This window comes from Eretmochelys imbricata, chromosome 16, assembly GCF_965152235.1.
Source record: "Eretmochelys imbricata isolate rEreImb1 chromosome 16, rEreImb1.hap1, whole genome shotgun sequence".
Classification (NCBI taxonomy): domain Eukaryota; kingdom Metazoa; phylum Chordata; order Testudines; family Cheloniidae; genus Eretmochelys; species Eretmochelys imbricata.
Window position 1 is genome coordinate 6,842,308 of NC_135587.1, and position 17,594 is coordinate 6,859,901.

General features: G+C 49.4%; 2 protein-coding genes across 2 annotated transcripts in view; both read left to right on the forward strand.

Moving 5' to 3' along the window:
* LOC144276263 (discoidin domain-containing receptor 2-like) overlaps nucleotides 1-8,659 on the forward strand; it is a 123,321-nt gene extending 114,662 nt beyond the window's left edge. Inside the window, exons 17-18 of the mRNA XM_077836232.1 lie at nucleotides 2,565-2,714; nucleotides 8,302-8,659. Coding sequence (XP_077692358.1) covers nucleotides 2,565-2,714; nucleotides 8,302-8,442 — 291 coding nt within the window. The 3' untranslated portion in view covers nucleotides 8,443-8,659. The remainder of the gene's footprint in view (nucleotides 1-2,564; nucleotides 2,715-8,301) is intronic.
* A 3,129-nt stretch (nucleotides 8,660-11,788) lies between these two features.
* Nucleotides 11,789-17,594, forward strand: part of CIMIP2A (ciliary microtubule inner protein 2A) — a 67,425-nt gene continuing 61,619 nt past the window's right edge. Inside the window, exon 1 of the mRNA XM_077836233.1 lies at nucleotides 11,789-11,988. Coding sequence (XP_077692359.1) covers nucleotides 11,789-11,988 — 200 coding nt within the window. The remainder of the gene's footprint in view (nucleotides 11,989-17,594) is intronic.

Below are 17,594 nucleotides of genomic sequence, written 5' to 3' on the forward strand. Positions count from 1 at the left end.
TGGAGTTAGGTGCGTATATTCCTGAGAGGGGTGAGGCTTAAAACACTCCCCTCTCCTCAGCATCTCCCATTGGCTAGGCAGCTCCCCGCCTAGCGCGCAGGTTTTTGTGAATCAAATTCCAAGGGGCCTGTCTCTCCCCATGCATAGTACAGGAGCCCAGGTTTTGTGCATCGCAGTGTTGTTCCTGTGATTTGCTCAGCGTCACAGCGCCTAACTCTCTTTGTGGATCTGGCCCCTGCTGCAGCAATTTTGAAAATCCCAGGAGGTGCCGATCTGCCTCTTTGGGCACCTGAATACCTTTGAAAATCTGGCCCTGGAGTTAATTAGTAGATAGGCAGCACTGCCAGCGGTATTGTAACAAGGTGCCAGAAAGGTGGCAAGACTCATAGGGATGGGAGTTAGGGGCAAGAAAGCACCGCAGGGTGCCATGCACCCAGCCAGCCTGGTAAGACTGGTACCCACAGGATGGCCTCACTGATTTGCCTAGTCTAAGTTTCAAGGTCCCAAGCAATATGGCTCCCACCTCTTCCCCTCAGGAGCCAGCTCTGCAGCCTGATGTGTTTCACTCTCAGGACATTCCTCTCATATTCCTCCTGGTTTCCATTTTCTAACTAATCTGTCCAGTCATGCAGTTACCCCCCACTTCCCTTAGTGCCCAACACAGTGATCCTCACCCCAAGAAACAGGCCTACACATCTGGTAGGTAAACATTTTCATAATTTTGCACCATTGCTCTGAATCATACTCTCTTATAACACACCACATTATTCCTTTTCCTCCTTGTGTGAACACCCCTCAGATATTTGCCGACTGTTCTCATGGCATCTGTAGTCACCGCCTGGTGAAGCTGCGGAGAACTCGTTCCTTGATCTTTTCTCACAAGCCAGGCCCGCCAGATCCCTGATCATTTGTGCTGCTGATTATTTTTCTGGCAGTGTGTTGTCCAGAACTGAGCACAATATTCCAGGTGCAGTCGCACCAGAGGCAACGCCTGCCCCTACCCTTTGACCCCGCAACTTTGTGCATTCAGAGGCCAAAATCACATTCGACTTTTTGGCAGCTATATCTCATTGCAACCTCAAGACTAATTTCCTGTCTAGTGTCATGCCTAGAGCTCTGCCTCCCATCATGTATCTATGTGCCTGAGTGGTCTGTCTCCAGTGATTACCTACCTTTCCCCCGCTTGTATCTTATTTGGCTGTGTTCTGCCTGTGTTGTTATACTGTCTAGGTTCCTTTGTATTATTTCTCTGTCCTCAGTGGTGTTTCCAACTCAAAAAAATGTAATGTCTGTGAACCATGCTGTTTAATCCCCTCTTGCAGATTAGGAATGTAGGTGTCACACAGAACTGGCCCATTTTCTTTCTTTGTGGCAGCTAATCTCCATCCAGGATAACTTGAGTCCTTGCCAAGCCTCCAGCAACTCATTGCCCCGCCCACCCTTAATGTATTAGTGTCACACCGCCTTGCAGTCGTTTTATTAGCTGGTTAATGCAGAGACCCAATCACCGAGAAATGACCGTGTGCTGCTCAGAGCAAAGGGCCACGCTCCAGTGCTGAGGGGAGAGCACAGCAGCTCACCCCTGGGATTGCTGCCGCTGGTGACACAAACCCCACCTGTCAGAGAGAGGCAGAAGCACCCTGAATTTCTCTCCGACTTGCTTCCCGAACCAGGGACCCTTCCCCAAGCTGCAACCTCTTAGGGCTGTCTGGCGTTTGCCAGAGAAGACACCCATCCACCCTGCAGCCTGGCTCTCTTACTGCAGTCACTCCCTCCCCTCTGCACGGGGGTAAGATGAGAGTGGGTCGTAGTGTGTACGAGACTCTGTCTCCGGAAGGTCTGCATGGAACGCATTTCCCCGGCAAAGAGAGCAGCTTCCTCAAAGCCCTACTGCCGAGGCTGCGGGCACCATGTGTTTCTTATCCCCCAACGCTCTTCACCTCCTTGCAGTCAATATCCAGGATACCTACCGCACCTAGGTTTAAAAGTACAGTACACCCTTTCCGTAACGAACGCCTGGGGAGCCAAGCCTTTTGTTCGTTATAGCCAGAGGTTTGTTATAGCGAAAGAGCCCTGCTTGGGGGAATGAGGGTGGCTGACAACTCGTGCCCCACAGTGGGAGCTGAGAGCTCCTCCGGACCATGGCCGCGGCTGACAGCTCTCTGCCCCGAAGGAGCACTCAGCGTTCTGCAGCTTCACAGCCCCAGGGCCGGAGGAGCTCTCAGCCCCACACCACAGCCCCAGGGCCGGAGGAGCTCTCAGCCCCCCACCGCAGCGCCAGGGCTCGAGGTGGGATCAAGGGACCAGGTTCGCTGTATCCCAAGGTTCGTAATTGTGAAGGGCGTTATAGCGAGGGCATGCTGTCCATGTGTGACTGCTCAGAGAAGGAGCTGGTGAGACTCCAGTTCCCCCCTCTGGCTGGGTTTGTGCTTCCCTACCTCTTGCATGTGCAGACAGTGGATTGAAACGGTCAACTCTTCCCACCAGTTGTGTCCCAGATCGGTAGGCTGGGCACAAACAGCTCTGTGCATGTGGCAGCAGCCGACCCGCTCTTCTCTCCACAGGGCAAGTTCACCACAGCCAGCGATGTCTGGGCGTTCGGGATCACACTCTGGGAGATGTTCACGCTGTGCAAGGAGCAGCCCTACAGCCTCCTCTCGGACGAGCAGGTCATCGAGAACACCGGGGAGTTCTTCCGGAGCCAGGGCAGGCAGGTGAGGCAACACCACCTCTCCCCCTTTGCTCTCCCAAATCTTGTTCAGCTGCTCCCTTTTCCTGGCCCTCACACAGCCCTGGCCTCCTCTGCCTTCCATCCCTGGCCTCTCCAGCAGATGCTCTGCCTCCCTTCACCTCAGAGACCCTCGGAGCATAGGCTCTTCCCCTCCTCTTGCACCCCACTGGATCCCCTGTGTCCTGCTTCCCTTTACTCCACGTGCTGCTCTCCCTGAGTCCCTTCGTCACCTCCTCCTAGCCCAGTCCACACTCCACACTCCTGCTGTCTCTGACGCTGCCATTTACTCACTGTCAGCCTCGACTTTCTTGGTCTCTCCTCCACATCTCTCCAGTGGGAACACCTCCTCCCCTCTGGCTGGGCCTTTTCTGTGACTCTGGCCCTCACAGCCTCCACTTGCCTTCCTCGTGCTCACCCTACTGGAGGCTGTTCCTGCCTGCATTGCCTTCTGTGCCCTCCCCTGCCACCTGTGCTCCCCCCAGACGGCAGCTGAAGCAAAATCCTTTGGGTTCCTTCTCTGACTCTGCTCTTTATTCCATGTATCAGAGGGGTAGCCATGTTAGTCTGTATCCACAAAAACAACGAGAAGTCCAGTGGCACCTTAAAGGCGAACACATTTATTTGGGCATAAGCTTTTGTGGGTAAAAACCCCACTTCTTCAGATGCAGAAGATGAAGTGGATTTTTTACCCATGAAAGCTTCTGCCCAAATAACTTTGTTAGTCTTTAAGGTGCCACCGGACTCCTCATTGTCTTTATTCCATGGACCTCTGTCCCTTTTCTTGGGAGCCAAATGACTGCTGTCTTGTCATTCATAGGTGCCAGGCCTCTGCACGGTACACCCCAAAGGGGGGACTCATGTGGGAAAGTGCTGGTTATCATCACACTCCTGGTCTTAGAATCCAATCTGTGAACCAGTGTTGCAGAGAGGATGAAAAAGAGGAGGCTGAGAAGAGGCCCTTCGATTTGGCCAGAAAGGGGTCATTAGAGAGCAGGCTGAGACCAGAGTCAGTGGAGTATCGAGGGCAGGAGCCAGGCTGGGAGGGAGCCAGGTCAGAGCTGGAGGAGAGGAGTTCAGTGCATGTTGGTTGCAGACTGCACGCTCAGCAAGTAATGAAGTGACGGGAGACAAAGCAGGCATTGAGGAATGGTTTACTGCGGGTCGGGGGGACCCACACTGGCTTACATTAGGAGGGGAAAGGACTGGGGGGTTATGACAGACTGAGAAGGAGAATGAGACTGGAAGGAGCCTGGGGGCAATGGAGATAGGCAACAGGCAGGGACAGGACTGCTGAAGCTGGGGAGAGGAGGTGAAACACCTCAAGGTCAGCAACAGGGGAGAAGGGGAAGAAGGCGTTTGAGGAGAAGGGGGCTTTGTCCATTTTCCACATGACAAAGTCAGGCAGCTCCTGGACAGAGAGGGGTGGAAGAGGGTTTCAGGAGGAAGTTGAAGGGTAGTTGAGGAAGTAATGGGGGGTACATGGGATTCAGTGAAAGAGGAAAAGTAGGAGTCAAGAAGTCTGCAGAGGAGGACCTCAGCATGGTCATGGGACTCCCTGCAGGCCATCCAGGAGCATAATAGCCAGAGCTGGGAGTGAACCAGTCAGCGGGTCAGACTCTATGCTGGCAGAGTGGGGTGCGGGAGTCATCAGGGCCGGAGAAAGCAGAGTGGAGGGAGTGTGCTGAAGAGAAGACTGAGACTGGCAGAGCAGACATGGATGTGAGCAGCCCAGAGGCTATGGAGGGCCAGGAGGCTGTGGGCGATGCTGATGGGTTTGAGTGAGGTTTGGAGAGGGAATTCTGAGAGACAGAGATCAGAGAGGGAGCAGTGTTGGCTGAAGACAAGGTTGAGGGAGAGGCTCGCTTAGTGAGTGTGAGAGCTGATCTGCGAGTGCAGCTTACAGGGGTAGGTGAGCCAGAGGATGTGGGTGGCTCTGGGTTAGACAGGCAAATGGAAGTTGCCACCAGTGAGAGTTCTCAGGTCGGACCTAGTATGGCATTCTTGGGGGGGAAGGCTCTCAGTCTTTTCTTGTGTATATGGCACAGAGCACACTGAAGGCACTTGGCAGACAGGCATAGCAACAAGGGATGGGCAAACACTGCAACAAACTTCAGGAAATATGCACTCCAATTCTGGAATGAATTCATGGCAACTGAGCTCAGCCACCCTGCTTTTTGGTTTGCTTTCCACACTCATTCCAGGGATAGGTTTCAATTGCAGGAACAGGTTGTGGAATATGATTTTCAAAGTCACATGTACAAGGATTTGTGGAAATCAAATTTTGAATGTCCACATACAAGTATGATCCCTGAAAGGGCTTGTTCAGCTAGTCATTATCACCTGTCTTATGAATGAGGAGTACTTGTGGCAACTGAGAGACTAACAAATTTATTTGAGCATAAGCTCTCGTGGGCTAAAGCCCACTTCATCAGATGCACGTAGTGAAAAATACAGTAGGAAGATATATATATATATATATACAGAGAACATGAAAAAATGGGGGTTGCCATACCCACTCTAATGAGACTAATCGATTAAGGTGAGCTATTATCAGCAGGAGAAAAAAACGTTTGTAGTGAATCAGGATGGCCCATTTCAAACAGTTGACAAGAATGTGAGAGTAACAGTGGGGGGAAATTAGCATGGGGAGAGGTTCCAGTGCATCATCAAGGATCTACAACCTATCCTGAAGGACGACCCATCACTCTCACAGATCTTGGGAGACAGGCCAGTCCTCGCTTACAGACAGCCCCCCAACCTGAAGCAAATACTCACCAGCAACCGCACACCACACAACAAAACACTAACCCAGGAACCTATCCTTGCAACAAAGCCTGTTGCCAACTCTGTCCCATATCTATTCAGGGGACACCATCATAGGACCTAATCACATCAGCCACAGTATCAGAGGCTCATTCACCTGCACATCTACCAATGTGATATATGCCATCATGTGCCAGCAATGCCCCTCTGCCATGTACATTGGCCAAACTGGACAGTCTCTACGTAAAATAATAAACAGACACAAAACAGACATCAAGAATTATAACATTCAAAAACCAGTCGGAGAACATTTCAACCTCCCTGGACACTCAATTACAGACCTAAAAGTTGCAATTATTCAACAAAAAAACTTCAAAAACAGACTACAATGAGAAACTGCAGAACTGGAATTAATTAATTAATTTCTCTGTCTATATATATATATATATATATATATATCTCTTCCTACTGTATTTTCCACTGCACGCATCTGATGAAGTGGGCTTTAGCCCACGAAAGCTTATGCTCAAATAAATTGGTTAGTCTCTAAGGTGCCACAAGTCCTCCTGTTCTTTTTGCTGACGCAGACTAACACGGCTGCCACTCTGAAACCTGTCACCTGCTTTATGTGACTAATCACTGCAACGAGCAAATAGTATATCAAAATATGCCTGGAGAATGAATTGGGATCAATTCACAGAGCTTAAAACAATTCACCAATAAAGATGTAGAATAATTTGGAACATTGAATCCATTTCAGGAAATCCCTCTCTGCCCAGAGATGTACCTGGAGCAGAAAGGGCGGCTACATTTGTTGCATACAATATTTGTTATGAATAGTTTGCTGAGCTGTAATAGTGCTCATTCGTGATTAATAACTGGCAGCTCTTATAGTGCCAATCAGGCAGAAAAGCCCACGGTTTTCTTCATTCTTCCAAATTGACCAAATGGTTCCTAACTGGAGCCAATTACACACTCGGGAACAATTCAACATGAAGAAAGGATAGAGAAGAGGAAGAAAAATAATTGTGGCCCATCCCCTAGCTTTCAGGGGACCCCAGAATGTGCACTAGCCTCGTTGCCACGTCTAAGGGTATCAGGAACTCTCTCACTACACACGCATCAGGCTAGTGTCGGAGCACCTGAACTGACAGAGATGTGACCCAGATTTCACTTTTGGAGCTGGGTAAAATACCTTTAGAGCTACTGCTTTTAAAGGTCAGAGGGGAAAGCCCTTTGAACAGTGTCCCATGGACCTACTCTTCAGTTGGATGGATTCCTTTGAAAAGCACTTCCAAAATCTGCTGCCATGCAGGGTAAAGCTTTTTGAGCAAAACCCCAAGGGCAACTACATTCCTTAATTGTTATGCTTTCAGACCAAGATATTAGCTTCAAATTGGGTTTTGAGGTGTAAAATCTAATCCTTGGTTTGATTAGTTCACAATGGCTCACTGAGAGGGAAGGTGAAAGGTACCAATTCAACAGCCCTTAAGCTTGAAGTCCCCTCTTTCTTTCTAGAACAGTTGGAGCAGCAGGATAAGCCTTACACACACACTCCGTACCAATGTCTCTTGACCTGGAGATTGTTTTGTCTAGTGATGACACGGAGTTGTGTTATCATGGCTCACACAGGCCTTGGCTTCTCTGCTGAGACTGCCAGCAAAGGGCCAGCTGCTGGCAGGGGGCACAAATTCTTGCTGTGATTCTAGGTGCCACAGATCCTAGCCAGCACCCCTCCTTACCACCCACTAGGACTGCTGTGAGGAGAAGCCACGCCTCATTGCTCTGAATCCCTGGGGGTGTTTCAAACTTCCCTGGGTCTCAGCAGGCTGCAGCATTGTTTCCTCCTTGGGCCTGTCTGGCACATCCTGGGCACTGACTCTCAATCTGCTGCCCCTTCTCAGAAATGGAACTGCTCAGCCTACCTGCCCCATGCTGCCCCTCCAGCTGCCCCAGTTACTTAACCCACTCCCTGAACTCCACCCAAATGGTGTGAGCTTCTGGATACAGTATCTCTCTCTCAGGGGCCTATAGCAGTTGTGAAGCGGTGAGCACACGTCGTACACTTTGCACAGGGTCTAACACATGCTCTTTACTTAATCATGTAAAGCACAGGAGAGCAAATATGAAACAAAGCAATAAATATCTGAACCCACAGCCTCCTCACTGGGTCACCCTTCCCTGGTGAGTCCTTGGAGATCCATCTGTGTCAAGGAAGAATCCCTTACCCAACTTGATCTTCCTCTCTCCTGCACCATACCTCCGTTCTCCTCCTCCTCCTCTCTCTTTCCTTCTGGATGGCTCCTACCTTCCCTCCTCCCTTCAGAGTAGTCAGCTAAATTGGTTTTTCTAATGATTCAGCTGCTTTTTTAGCATAACCTTTGTGAAATGTAAGTACTATTGTTAATCTTAAGTATTTCCCATTGTCCCTGTCTGGGGTGTACTAGAATTTTCATTTAATGGAAATACGGAAATTTTGACTTTTTGTTTCGATTTGGAACAAATTTTGAAATGTTGGAATTTCTCACTGGATGAAAATCCCTTTTTCTGATCACAGCTGTGTTATCAACTGAGGTAACAAAACACCCACATAGCTAATGTGTATGCATGTATCAGTTTCCTCCCTGGGGGGCTGACAAAAAAAATGACATTGAAACTTTACCTGCTAAGAGGAAGTTACCCCAGTAAGTGTTAAGAAAATGCATGGCTGGTCACTGTCTTGTAAAACCTAGAGAAAGGGCAGCCGTCCCTTGTTATTAATTGGGTAATTAATAACCCTGAACTAGTTGTATTTTTCCTGCTTGCAGATCTATCTGTCCCAAACATCTCTGTGTCCAAACTCTGTGTTTGACCTGATGTTAAAGTGTTGGAGCCGAGATATAAAGGATCGTCCCACTTTTGATACGATTCACCACTTTCTGGTAGAACAAATGGACTGTAACATTTGACCTGAGCGGAAAAGAGACAAATTGCTGAGAACAGGATGACTTTGGTGGTGTCTCTTTTTGCCTGTCTCTCCCAAACAGATGGGCAGGAGGCCCTCACTACAGTCCCTTAGACTGTAATCTCTTTTAAATTGAGATGTCCATGGCAGCTGCTCGTTTTATTGGCCATGGCCTGACATACATGATCAGAGGAAACCTATTTTATTGGTAGAAGAATCATCTCCTGTTCTGCATAATTTCCTGGGAATACTGTGAGGGGGGTTTCTTTGGCACCCCATGGCTACAGACACCTGTGGACAGAAAAACTGGAGAAGACTTTACAAGGGACTCTCAGCTCTCCCCAAAGAGACAAGAAGAGAAAGCTAACAGCTCAGGAGCTAGGATTGGAAGAAAGGATGCAGAGAAATAAAGGCTCCAGTCTTCTAAAAATATAGCAGCTCTGTGCACGTTAGCAAGCAATTCAGTATGTCCTTGCTAAAGAAAATATATATGATGTAACTAACTATAAATGAATAGAAATAGGCAGTGGTTACGGGGACTTGAGAACCAGACAGAGTTAGATTTAGCAACCGTTTGGAGGTAATATGATCAGGGACTGCAGTTGATGTGGATAGAAGAGTCCAAGTCCGTGTCCTTTTATTCCTGTGGTTAGTAAGCACTGCTTTTGTTATATATGTGCCTTTTTCCCACACTGGATTTTTATCTTTAAAAAATGAATGTCAAAGGTCATAGGAAGGTCACTGTAGTAGAGGATCTTTCTTTGACCTACAAATAAAGGTTGGGGTAGAGGTTTGTATTGGAAAATAGCTGATACCGTACTACTGTCTCTATGTAGATTTATTATCCTTATGAACTTGTAGCCAGAATGGACTGATGTGCAATGAATCCTGTATAAATACCCATTAATATGAGATGTCTAGGTCAATGCTGTTATGTGGTGGGAGGGAGCTCACATTGGGTGAGACGGAATGGGTGAAAGCCGAATTGCTGCATCATTTGTCAGAGCTCAGTGCGTGCCTGAGCACAAGGGAGAGAGCACCTACCACGCCAGCATCTGCCCATCTGTACTGGTATTGTCAACATGTCGGACATTCCTGCTGCGGCAGGGCCAGCTCTACCATACCGGCAAAGGTGCTGCCTGCCTGGCCCTGTGGGAGGTTTCCTTCTGGCAAGGAGGGGCTGACACGCCAGAGGAGACTGTTGTTGCTGATTGTGCTGGGCTTGCTCTTCACACCCTGTGCCGCCGACCTACGAGATACCTAGTCATGGAACTGCGAGTGATGTCTTGTTTTGATGATGTCACAGAATGCTCTTCCCCAAGGTTTTGTGGGGGGCAGAGAATTCAGAGCCTACTTTCCCCATTGCTGGTTTACCGGGGGTCTGGGTGGATGGTCCCCCTTATTAATCATGTCATGACGGGCTTCAGGGCCAAACAAAAAATCTCCTACAGTGGAGAAGGTGAAAATTTAGCATTTCCTTCTCCAGGCTTTTTAAACTCTTATAAAGCACCTAATTCAGAGCAGGAATTAGTCTTAACCTCTCCTGAGTCACAAGCATATTCTATCCCCTGCCGGTGCATGGGCTGATGTGAAGAGCTCTGTGTGTATTGAGGGGGAGGCCATTAGGGAGAAGGAAAGTGTATATAGCTACAATAATACTGTGTGTGCAAGAAGAAAATCCTGGTGTAGAATTGGCTCGAAACTGTCCTGTGATGCATCAGGAAATTTCTGCTGTTTGCTTCCTCAGAGATCAACTATACTGAAGTCTGTAACAATGTTAACCAGTTAGATCTCATATGCAAATGACTGCATCCTGATTGGCTCTTCAGAAGCTAACAATTTTTCTTGCTTCAGCCAATCAGTTCAGTTATGCAATTATATGCTTCCTGACTGGCTGCTAGGAAGCAAATAATAGTCTGATTCTGGCTCTCTGCCATCATCTTCACAGCCACAGGAGAGAGCTGCAGATACTTCTGATTTAAAACATTTGGAATATGTAAACGTATGTAAACTGACTTCTTGTGTTTGTTAATGTCAGGATTTAGTTTCCCCCAATTTAAATATTGATTCATACAACATTTGTCTCTCATATCAATAAATCTTGATGGTAAACTCAACGGAGGTGAATTTCTCCTTATTATCTGAGTGTCTGCACAGAGGACATATGTCTAGATCAACATGCTGTAGCCTTGTTATATAAATGGCAGTTTGTGACCTTAGAATGAACATCCATTGGTCATGTCATGAAATGGACACAGGAAGGAATTTCTAAGCATAATTTGAGAAGAAAGGCCTGCATCATCCAGGCAGAATTGACAAAGGCTGAAGGACAAATGGAAGCATCACTGCAGTGGTTCTCCTGGTGCCCTGGGACACCTCTCCTTAAATGTCTCACTTCTTTCAGTTAGTATTTTTGTCCTTGTTATATTACCTCAAAACATTCAGGTTTGAGGAAATATAACAGGTACTTTTACAACCAAGAAGAGTTCTCCATTTTTAATCATAGACAGATGTAAACAGCCTGTGTCAGATGCTTCCCTTGCCCTGTCAGATGGTCCAAACTGGAGGGGAACTGGTATGGTTCCACTGTGCAGGGAGGAGGATTTGGCTAGCCATGCAGGCTGTCTGTGGTGGAGTGGGCTAGGCCCAGAGGCCCCTTACTGGAGGCCTCAGTGTCCTGCCACACCTGTACCAGGAAAGGAGCAGTAGAGGAGTCCAAGCAGCCTAGAGTGGCTGCTTCTGCGGGAGGGCCATCTAAAAGGAGGTGCAGAGCTAGAGACAGTCAGTTCCTTGCTGGATCTAGAGGAGCACAGACGGAGCTCCTGACTGGCTAAAGGGAACTGCAGCACCGTGGACAGCTCAGTGCTGGCAGGGACTGGAGCAGTAAGGAAGAGCTCCTGGCTGGCTTCTGGGTCTGAACTTAGATGAGCCCCGGGGTAAGGATGAAGCTTTGGTAAAGGCTGGGGCCACGGAAAAGTGGCCCAGGGAACTGAAAGCAATGTAGTTAAAGGAACATGATGGCATGTGGCTGCTATTCTTAGGGTCCCTGTGCTGGAACCCAGAGTAGTGGGTGGGCCTGGGTGTCCCCCCATAGCCCAGTGGGGAACTGTCCTACAGTCAGACAGCAAGAGACCCCCAGAAGGGGAACTGAACTATTAGTGGCCCAGCTGGGGCCAGAGTAGACCAAGAGAGTGAAACCATTGCCTCCAGGGAGGAAGCCCTGAGGGGATGGCCTGATATTGCAGACACATCTAACCAGAAGGGGCATGCGTGAGAGGTGGGTGCCATGCTGTTACATTTAGTACCAGAAGTGGGATCCTTTGGACTGACCTCTGATCAACAAGGGGCACATGGCCATGGACGAGGGGATATTCCTGTTGGTGGCAGGCCAGCAACATCAGGAGACTGCTATGCAGGGGCAGCAGCAGCTGACCCAGGCCCTACTGATGCAATTAATGGAGAACCTGCAATGGCAACAGGAGGTCCAGTTTGTGGTGCAGCAATGGTGGCAGGAGATCCACTTCAACCAGCAGGAGTGGATACAGAGGCGGTCGGGTCACACCACACCCAAGAGCCCAGTCGGTGATGGAACTGGTGGTTGGCTGGCTCCAGGCCTGGCAAAACTCAGATCAGACAATGACCCCTAGGCCTTCCTTCAGACCTTTGAGCAGGTGGCAAAGCAGCAGACTGGAAAGAGTCAACTTGGGCAGTCTGTGTAGCACCGTTCCTGATGGGTGAGGCACAGACAGCTTACTGGGTGGTAAGCGATGAGCAGGCAAGTTCCTACCTAGTGGTGAAGGCAACCATTTTGGATTGGCTAGGGCTGACATCAGAGACGTACAGGCACAAGTTCCAGACAGCATCATTCCCGCAAGGGGAGCAGGCACGGATTCTGGCGCAGAAGTTACGGGGCCTGGCAATGCGCTGACTTTGTCCAGAGATCAGCTTGGTGGAGAAGCTCCTGGATCAGGTGATCCTAGAGCAATTCATGAAGGTCCTACCAGGAGGGGCACAGCTGGGTAAGGAGTTTACAGCCAGCCTTAGTGGGGGAAGCAATCAAGTGAGCTGAGGCCTACTTTGAGGTCAAAGGAGAGGAATGGCCCAAGCTGTCTGGTAAACTGAGAGGGGTGCACCGGGGGGTGGCCCAGGGAAGCTCACAAGGGGGAAAGGCCCAAGGCTTCTAGACTCAAAGGGTGCACTGCAATTGCAAGGAGTCCGGGGAGCCCTGCAGCCTATGGGAAGTACTAGTGCGAAGGAGCTAGGAGACCTGGTAGTCTGCTACAGGTGGGGCCAGGAACTGCCCAGTAATGGAATGTGACTATTTTAAACTGTTAGAGTGGGACCAATCAGTGGGGGGGGGGTCTACGCCAAAGATGAGGGTGGCCTGACCAAGGGGTAGTGACAGGCTGCGAGGAATGGTAGTTAAGGGCCTGTTAGACTCAGGGTGTAGGTACACCGTGGTTTGGGAGGACCAGGTGAAGGCAACTAGCCTGGACTGACACCTCCCACTACGTTTCCAATGTACATGGAGAGACCCGAATCTATCCCACAGCAGAATTTGAGCTGGAGGTACAGGGCCGGAGAGCTAGATTCCAGGTTGGTGTGGTCAAGGACCTGGCGTGGCCCGTAATCTTGGGGTGAGACTGGGTGGGTTACTTAGCCCTCATGTGGGAAAGACCTGAGAGTGACCCAGGACTGAGAGGGTCTGGGCCCAGACTGGAAAGAAAGCAGAGGGGCTGGGAGCCAGGGTAAGGAGACACCGGAAAAGAGCCCAGTGGTGAGACCATGATGCCCAAGATGTGAGGGACCTGCTGAGGAAGTGCCAACAAGAGTTGGACGAGTCCAACATATACCAAGGGAAAGTCATTAGCCAGCTGGTCTGAGTAGAGCAGGAGTTGGCCTGGTTCCAGGTGGAAGCCAAGGGGCAGAGGGAACAATGCTTGGCTTTGCTGGAAGCATTGGCCCAGTCTCAGAGGGAGAAGACTCTGACAGCACAGCAAGAGACCTCCAAGACCTGGGCCCTGCAGGATCCTTTGGGAACCCAGACAGAGTTCCATGTACAGCAGGGTACTGTGGGAACTCCGGCTGAAATACCTGGTGTGCTATTTCCATTATCTCGGTAGGGTGTTCCATTCAAATGAGTTGACCCTCACCCCCACAGCCCTAATGGATCCATGTCTCAGACACCTTCTCTGATCTCCCATGCATCTGGGAGAAAAATCAATTCTCCCTCCCCCACATCCCCCAAGGGATAGCCATGCCAAGTGGATAGGTCATACAGATTTCTGTAATATTTTATTAGCTCATTCCCATATTCATCACAGTAACCAGAGCAGGAATGACCAGAGAGGTGGAGGGAAGCACAGAGACAGGTAGACATTTCCACCCTATCATAGAGCCAGAACTTCCCCATAACAACACTGCCACCACCGGCAGCTTTGTCTGAACACTCACAACATGTCCACAATGTCCAAGAAAAGAGATATTACAAACAAACAGGACTGACTGGGTAGGGATGGCACGTCCTCTTCAAGCTCTGTCTCCTGAAGTGGAGCAGCCTGCATGTCTCTCATTAACTCGCGAAGGTCTTGGCAAGCTTGGTGTGATTCTTGTTGGGCTCAGCAGGTTTGGCCTGGGTAGCAGAGCTAATCGCTTTTCTGACTGTAACATCCTCAAGTGCAGGCCATGTCCATTCAGTGTTCTGTGCTCGTGATGGGTCAGTCTTTCAAAATGCAGCATAAAATGGACACCTACTGTGCTCCCCTGAACTTACCGCTACTGCCTTGGCCTGCTCATAGACCACCTTCCACCCCTTGATTTCATCCCAGCTCTGGCTACTGGTGCATGCAATTATCTGTTCAGCGAGTTGTTTTGAAATCCCATTGTATACCTTCTGTGATTGATTTCAGAAGCTAAGGCCCTGAATTGCTGATGCCTTGGCCCAAAAAGCAGTCAGAGTTTTGTTGTCTGTGGCTGGCAGCCCCAGGGATCTCTTGTTAATAGGCACTATAGATCCAAACTGATTACCAGTGTTCAGATGGCTCTGGAAGTGGTTCTCCAAAAGTAGTGAGTGTCATAGACTCACCGCCACAGCACCTCCTGCTGGCCATCCTGGGAATTAGCTCGGTGTTGCCAGTGCACTCTGCTCAGGTGGTGTCTCACCAGTTGTCACTCCTGTCTCCGTGTCCAGGACCTGTGTTGCTCCCCAGACCACATCATCCTCTTCTGGACACAGCCCTCCAGCTGTGCCCCACTCAGTTCTTTCTCGCCTTCCAGGGGACCGACAGTCCTCAGTCCTACCACTTGCCTCAGTGGCAATCTGCGGTCCAGATTCTAGCCACTCGTCTCATTGGCAGACTGCAGTCCATGCACTGGCCACTTCCCTCAGTGGCCAGCGGGGGCAAGGGATGGAGGGTCCCTGAGTCAGGGACCCTATAGCTGGCAGCCACGTACTGCCCCTCCTCCAAGTCTGCCATCTCCTTCCCTGGGCCACTTCCCCGCAGCCTCAGCACCTCCTCTGCCCTGGTATCAGGGTCTCAATTGGGCAGCCGTCAGCCTGGCGCTTTCTCCTGCTCTGCTGACCCTGCCCAGCACTGCTCTGTCCATAGTCCTCCAGCCAAGCAGCCAGCCCTCCTCCCTCAAACTCTAGGGAGTGACTGCCCCTGCTCTGCAGCCTCTTCTTATATGGGCCAGCCTAGCCCTGATTGGCTCCTCCAATAAACCTTCTCCTAATTGGCTGGCACTACAAGTCTTTTCCTTAGTGGCTGCCTCCCATATAGCCTCCCCAGGGTTGCTTTAACCCCTTACATTACCAGTGAGGGGCAGTTGTCCCATCACAATCCTGTATGGCTACTTTGGGAAGTTTAAACTGGTAACTTTCAGCCAGGTTGATCCCGGAGTAGTGAAAGTTGCCTGTATGGCCAGAGAGGCCATTTTTACAGTGCACAAATCACTGGGACAGCCTGTGGAATATTAGTCTGCCTTGTGTGTTATGTTGGCTAGGCTACAGGTCGCACTTTTTAAAATCCAGTTAGCTAACATGATTTGAAGCACTTTGAAGCACCTTGTGTAGACACAGTTTAACAACTTCACAATCATGTTAGCTGGGTATTTTGCAATATAGGTGAAAGCTACATGACATAGGCTACTACACAACCTGCTAACACAACTTTAAAGGTGTTAAACTGTGTCTTACCAAAGTATTCGGGGGCTTTCCAAACGTATTATGCTAACTCAAGTACGGTAGTTCAAGTCTAAGAAAAGCCCTTTCATTCACCATCCTGGAGAGACCCTAGACTCACCTCGGAACGTGGCCAGTTGTCTGTTGTACACGTTGGTCCAGAAAACCGATACGTACAGGGCTTCGTTTGGTATGCAGCCTAATTATGAGCGTATTCAATTTTCTGGCATTGCTGCTGCTGGGGCTTTATGGCTGCTTCACAATGGTTGCCACAGCAACCATGGTGTTTGCCCTCACCCCGGCCCGGCAGCTGCCCCCTGTAAGTTGAAGACCCAAGCACAGATGCTGAGCGACAATGGCAGCCCCACTGAAACACCATCTCTTCACCCCCGAACCTCACTACATCCCAGGGTGAGTTCTGACTCGCACGCGGGGAACGTATCACTTGCAGTAGCTGAAGGAACTTGGTGTGACTGGTGGGGGGGTGTATTGTTGACATGAATTGTGATCTCTTTCCTGATATAAGGAAACTCTCCATTTAAAAGTGCACTGAACGAGGCAGGGGAGCATTTGTATATTATATAATTAAAGGTGGTATAATGCACTAGGGGACTGAACTAAGGTCTGGCATTTCCTCCTTTGTGAGCGCTTGACTTGGCAACTTTAACATTCTTTTTTAACATAGCTTGGTTGTGTGTGCCTGGGTATGTGGGGAGAAGATTGTTAATGTAGATACATGCATGTTATAGGTGGGGCTGACAGCACCAACTAGTGCGAAGGCTGCCTGACACTTCCTTTTAGAAGACGCTATTTTCAATCTCTTATCACTTTTGCCAAACTGTGACTGTCTGGGCTGAAATTTTCCACCCAGGGTGTCTGTTTCAGGCAGAATTATTTTAGAGACCTTCAGCCAAAATGGCTTAGCTGTAGGAACAGGGGTAAGGAAAAATATGTTTTGCCCATATTAAATTCTGATGTCCTTTTCTTTTAGAACCTCTCCTGCCCCTGTTCTTTGGAGTAGCATTTCGAAATTTGGCAGGGACTTGGCCTTTATATCGGGGACCTGCCTTTTGCCAGCCCTTTTAAATATGCCCAAACTTGACCAAGTCATCAGACTTTGAAAAACAGCAGATTACGCATGCTCAGAGGACACCTGCTAGAGCTTTGCAGCTAAATTTCCAAAAGACTTCACCTGCGTTGAGGCTGCTCCAGCCTGAGGCTGTTGGGGGCAGAGCAGGTCTTTCCCTTTAATTGCTGTTCTGGGCTGGACCAGCACCAGACACCATAAATGAAAGCATGGAGCCTGACTCTCCTCTGCTCTCAGTGTGGAGGAGTGGATTAGGACAAGGAGCATGGGGGAGGGAAGGAGACTAGGTATTGGGAGTAGACTGGGATTGGCTGGGCAAGGAAACTGGGACTGAAAACCAGTAAAGTAGGGAGAAGGAGGTGGAGGGAAAGTAGACCGATTGGATGAGGATCTGGAAGGAGGGAAAGTGGGACTGGCTGGGCATGGATACTGAGAATAGGAATCGGGGAGACGGGACAGGAGTCTGGAGGGGGAGACGGGGACTAGAATGAGAAGATGGAGGATTAGAAATGGGTGCTGGCTAGTTGAGGAGAATGGAGCTAGGGTGAGGAGACAGGTGGGGAAGAGACCGCAATGGAACAGGGACAGGTTGGAGGGGATGGATCAGAAGGGTTCAAGCTTGGAGGGAACAGACACAAAAGTCTGTGCCCATTAGATTCATAGATTCCAAGGCCAGAAGGGACCATTATGAACATCTAGTCTGACACGCACACACCCGGATACCACAGGCCATAGAACTTCCCCAAAATTATTATTAGAACAGAACTTTTAGAAAAACATCCAATTATGATTTTAAAATTGTCAGTGATGGCGAATCCGCCACAACCTTTGGTAAATTGTTCCAATAGTTAATTACACTCATCTTTTAAAATGTATGCTTTATTGCCTC